This window comes from Eurypyga helias, unplaced genomic scaffold (genome assembly GCF_000690775.1).
Source record: "Eurypyga helias isolate BGI_N326 unplaced genomic scaffold, ASM69077v1 scaffold29587, whole genome shotgun sequence".
Taxonomy (NCBI): Eukaryota; Metazoa; Chordata; class Aves; order Eurypygiformes; family Eurypygidae; genus Eurypyga; species Eurypyga helias.
In genome coordinates this window covers 3,873-9,507 of record NW_010262885.1, presented here as the reverse complement: position 1 = coordinate 9,507, position 5,635 = coordinate 3,873, and the positions used below count along the sequence as shown (strand labels likewise).

General features: G+C 51.6%; 1 protein-coding gene across 1 annotated transcript in view; it reads left to right on the top strand.

The window, feature by feature from the left end:
* Nucleotides 1–5,025, top strand: part of ZMAT4 (zinc finger, matrin-type 4) — a gene marked incomplete at its 3' end in the record, with an annotated part of 30,961 nt that extends 25,936 nt beyond the window's left edge. The window contains exon 4 of the mRNA XM_010155880.1: nt 4,798–5,025. Within this exon, the coding sequence (XP_010154182.1) occupies nt 4,798–5,025 (228 nt within the window). The remainder of the gene's footprint in view (nt 1–4,797) is intronic.
* Nucleotides 5,026–5,635: the final 610 nt, after the last annotated feature.

Here is a 5,635-nt window from a genome sequence, read left to right as displayed (position 1 = left end):
ATGTGATACTCTTGGAGTAGGTGAAAAATATCTGCAACTGGAATTCTGTTCCTGATCCCGGTTCCTGGAGGCAGCGGCTCTGAAACGCGCTGTGCTGCAGGGCTGCTCTGGGACCTGGAGACGCTGCTGCTGGGCAGATGTTCCCCGAGGCTTCGCCTCTGCCGAGCAGCTTTTCTCCAAATACAGCATCCTGCGGCTTCACCCTGGACTCATCCCTTCCAGCCAGGCAGCGGCAGAGGGAAGGATTTCTGCAGATGCCTCCTGTGCTGCCGACACCCACCGTGTGCCCGAGCATCCTTCCCTGTGAGCAGCGCGGTACCCGAGCACTGCTTGGTACGATACCTGAGAGCAGCTCAGGGGCTTCCCAATGAGTTCCCTGCCCAAGGTGAAATGTTTATCTTGGCTCCTCTGAACTGGGGAAGAACAGACTTCCCTCTCGTCACCACGGAGGTTACGTCAGTCCTAAACTCAGAGCAACCTGTGCTCTGCGTGGTGTATAAAGCAGTGCGTTCCCTGCCCAAGGTGAAATGTTTATCTTGGCTCTTCTGAACTGGGGAAGATGTTAACGTACATCCCGCTCTGCGCCCCAACAGTGCCGTTCCTCCCATTCCTACCAGATTATCCAGTGGGCACCTTAAGCTGCAGCATCCATCACCTGCCTTCGGGAAGGCTCGGATCTCTTCTGCAGATGCACGTGGATGCGCTGGCGACTGCATTCCAAGGTGAAATGTTTATCTTGGCTCTTCTGAACTGGGGAAGATGTTAACGTACATCCCGCTCTGCGCCCCAACAGTGCCGTTCCTCCCATTCCTACCAGATTATCCAGTGGGCACCTTAAGCTGCAGCATCCATCACCTGCCTTCGGGAAGGCTCGGATCTCTTCTGCAGATGCACGTGGATGCGCTGGCGACTGCATTCTGCCTCTGAGCAGACGCTGCTTGATATTCTGCGTTTTCTGTTTCGCCAATCCCATAGAAAATTACATCTATTCTCAGTCCCTTACGGAATTACACCTTCCCTTTCAATTTTATTGTTTTAATGAAATACAGATCTCTCATTCCTCTACTGGTGCTTGCAGAGGAGGGAGAAGTGCCTTAACAGTTGGGTTTTTCACAAGAGGAGAGTGATTTCTCATCACTACAGCGAAATATTCGTGGTCTTTTCTGTTGCTTCTGCTGCACAAGGTTGCAGCCCTCAGAGGCTTTATGCCACCACTCCCTGATGGATTTCTGTAGCTGTTTCCAATGCCAGCTCGCGTGCAGTCATCAGTGTGAGTTATAAAACAAAGAACTGGGGGGGTGGAATAGCTACTGCCTTCATTGATCAAAGTTGCGGGTACCTGCAGGCATCGTTTCAGCAAGGTGGAAATGGGCCCTTCGGCACCGGGAGATGCCAGCGCAGGGCCCCTGCCCTGAGGTGGAATCCGTGTGATTTTGCCGACAGGAAAAGCTACCTTGGCTTTTTTACCTCCTTGTTCTCTCATTCCTAGTGAGGGGTTTGCGTTTCAGATGTGCTGAAGGGGACAGGCTAAATGGCATTTGGGTGCGAGGGTCCGACCGGCAGCAGCTGGGGTCCACCTCAGTCCCAGGTTTGCCTTTGGAAAAGCTGAATTTCTCCAGTGCCTCGTCGTAGCTCAGTTTTCTTGTTCTTGTGCTCAGTTCATGGAGAGTGGCAGTGATAAAGAGTTGGGTGCCATTTAAAACCAGCTATGAATAAAAAGCTTTGCATGCAAGAAATAAGTCAAAGATTAGTTCATTGCCAGAGTGCTAAAGTGTTTCTAACTTTATATTTTGCTTCTTGCAGCAAAGTAAGACTTTCTCACTTCCCTCCCACAGCAAAAGGGGACGTAAGGCAGACTGTCATGAGCTATTTAGCATTTTGAAATACTTGAAATAGTCGAAGTAGCAGCTTTTATGTTTGTGTTTTAGGATGGAGAAGCATTTTTAACATTTGACGTTTTGTGAGTGTTCATTATTAATTTTCGTGTCGCTGCTCAGGGCATGATATTTTCTGTTCTGTAGTAATTACGTAGCGCATATCAAAATGATCAACCCTCATCTGTGGAGGAGTCGACTTTCATCTGTTTCTCTTCAGGAGGATTTGGAAGACACGGGATATTTTCACGCGTTGCCAGGCCGGCTTCAGCGCACCTTAGGACGAGTCATAGTTGTAGATGGAACCCGAGGAACGTGGCTTTACGAATATTTTGTATGGCGTGCGCCGAGAGGAGATCCCTGCCACGTGGGAGCACGTGTGCGACATGGGCAGAGGGTCTGGTGCAGGGTCTTTGCTTTGGGAGCTGCAGCCCACGAGGCTCGGGGTGGAGGCAGGCGTTGTGGTGGGCTCGGAGCAGGTACGGGGGGCTCTGGTGCATCCCCTGCAGCAGGAGTGTTGGTCCCATGGACAGCCTCCCCCTGCACTGCAGTTGGGGGAGCAGATGCCTCCAGCCTCGTCAAGAGGGTCTCGGACACGCAGCCACGAGGCCGCCGGTGATGGCTGAGCAGCAGAGGATGCTTCAGTCGTGTGCCTTTAGCGAGCGGGAGATGTAACTGCTGCGGACACCACCAGCAGCCTCCCTGGTCCCCCTCTGGCAGCAGCTGACATACAGACAACGAGAAAGCTGACCAAAAGAGCGGATAGATTTAACTTCATAGCCTGAGGCCCGGAGAACAGCAAGTCAAATATATCACAGAGCTCCTGGTCTGATGTAATGACTGGTTCTGTGTCCTGGTCCAGGTGCCCAAACATCCCCGCAGCGCAGTCCCGGGGCAGGGACTCTCGCCCAGGGAGGCTCCGCGGGCAGCGCCTGCGGGTAAAACAGACATGAGGAATCGGCAAGTTACGCTTGCTTTTCATGAGCCGAGTGTATGCAAAGTCTGCGTAATCTTCATTTGGACAGGCAATATTGTTATTTCCCGATTTTCTTCTTAATCACCCACCGTGTGTTGGCCCTGGCTCTGCTCTTTGGTGGACATGCGCTTCTGTTTGCGTTGCGGACACCTCGGGGTGGCTGGGGCTGCGTCTCTCGTGCCGGAACTGTAGGTGTTAGGAAAGATGCGACGTAGAGCCGGGTCCTTCCTGAGCCCTGCCCGCCAGCTCTGCCAGGAGCAGTTTTGCTGGAGGCAGCACAGCAGCCGCTGACCTCGGCTGCCTCCGCAGAGCCGGGATGTGTCCGAGCGCGGCCCCGGCTCGTGTCACGGGACAAGGGAAAAGGGTTTTCTTCATCGGTGTTGCGCTTGCTTTCTAACCAGGCTAGTTAAGTGGAGAGCGGGCAGAGATTAGGCAGTGGAATCCCTCCAGTGGGGTGAAATGAATCCAAATGAGCGGGCGGTTCGCGAGACAGCGGAACGAGGAGAAGAAATCTCTTCTGCTGGCACCAACTGTGCGATCACTTTATTAGCTAATCCCCCGAAGAGCTCGTTTCACTCGTGCCGTGCAGATTGCCGGTGGCGGCAGTGGGGAAGCTGTGCCCCGGTGTTTTGCAGGGGTGGCCCGGTGAGGAGGGTGATGGTGCCTCAACTAACCGCCCGGGCCATGGAACTCTGATACCTTGGCAGTTGTCATCAAAAACAATAGAGGCTTATAAACCCCTGGAAGTTGATAAGGTTGTAAGTAACGTTATATGTAAGATACAGTTTCCTCGAGGAAAGTTAATAGACATCCCTTCCTGAACAGGTCAGCAGGAGATTTATAACAATATTAACTGTCGAGCCGTGGAGTCAATCACAGTGGGCTTCAGCCGTAATTATGCATCTAAATATATCCCCGTTTGGCTCCCATTCCCAGCGTCAGACACTGGGTTCATCCCTTGCCAGCCCGTGCTCTCATCAGGGCTCAGCTCCTTTGATCAAAGGAGAGCGATGGAGCTCTTCACCACCTTAAATGTGCCTATTCTCGTGTCACGGAGGAGCGCTTTGTTAATTATTTAGATAGCAGACTTTTCATCTGGAAAAGAAAAGGAAACCACATAAAAGGGAATTTTTGAATGAGGTGTGATAATTAAGTGTGAGTCATTGTATGTTTTTGTATCCCAATGTTACCTGAACTTTGTTTTACTTTAAACTGTTTTTCCATGGCTTTGTGACTTATATTGTACAAAGTAGGAAAACTCTGGCAAAGAAGGTGCAGCTCCACCATGTAAACACCAATCACCTGTTTTAATTTGGCATTGCTCTGGGGATCGTGTTTGTGTGCCCAGATAGCCTCCTGGTGAATCTGAAGGGAAATAGGATTAAATGAAGGTCGTGGGTTTCTGGTACCTGTCAGTTTACAATGTGAAGGTATTTGACTGAGGGACTGACTACTGAAGATATTTTTTTTTTAATCTGTGGCAATTTACAATTCCTACTGCTTTCCCTATTCTTTCCGAGACCAAATAAATTGAAAAATAAGAATCCTGAGATAATGATAAAATGTCTATCTCGAGAAGTAGATGGCTGTGCATGGTTTGTTTATTCTCCACTGGCAATTTTTCCTGGAAGTAGCAGTGTAAGCAGGATAAGTTTAGTAGGCTTAGTCACAACACTGATAAGATGTGTAACTGCAATGAGAGCATCCTCCTTTCCCAGCTACTGAAATGCAGATAGTTGAGGAACGGTTCTGTGCTGTCCTTTCATGCTGCTTTTTTGATGACAAATGGTAGATTTCCGAGCAGCACCATCCAAAATATCCAGTGGGACCCGGTAACTGCTGCTAATTATTCTCCGTGTCTAATGTGGGATCTGCCTCAGGGTCTGCTGTTACTCAGGCAGCAACATTAGCCCGGAAAAGCTCACGGCGGAACATTTCCCTTTACAGAATCCACTCTGAGCTCCCTAAAGCAGCCGCACTCGGATAGTGCCCCCGTGGTACCGTCACCGCATCAGCGAAGAGACTCGGACCGGTACTGCCAGCTCTGCGCAGCCTGGTTCAACAACCCCATGATGGCACAGCAGCACTACGACGGCAAAAAGCACAAGAAGAACGCGGCCAGGGCCGACCTCCTGGAGCAGCTGGGGAAGACCCTGGACCTGGGAGAGCTGAGAGGTGAGAGCACCGGTACGTGGAGAGCAAGGACGTGCTCTCTGGGCGCTAGGGACCACAGTGACGCCATCCTTGCCTGCTGCGGTCGCTCTTCCTCTGGTCAAATGGAGAGACCGTGTTGCTCTTATTGCTTTATGAGGTCTTGTGAATAAAAAAATCCCCTCCCCTAAGATGCCGGTTTTAGCAGCAGCATCCTTTAAAAGTTGTTTCCTAGGTATTTCTTTTGCCTCTTCCTAAAATAGTCCCTTCCATTAGCACACACGTCTGTCCTCGAGCAAATGTGACTGTCCCTGCGAGCGGGGCGAGGAGAACACGTGAGAGCACTCACCCCGGGGGGGAAGCCAGGAGGAGGGGGTTCGTAGCTGGAGGCAGAGCACTCCCTACATCCCTGATGGCGAGCGGGCAAAGTGTACTGTCCCGGCGAGTGGGTCGATGAGAACACGTGAGAGCACTCCCCCCGGGGGGAAGCCAGGAGGAGGGTGTTCGTAGCTGGAGGCAGAGCACTCCCTACATCCCTGATGGCGAGCGGGGCATTGCCTGTCGTCTGTGATTTAATTAGTGCTGGTAAAGCGCTGCAGTGACCCGGGGTCAGCAGCAGCCAGGGGGAACCAAG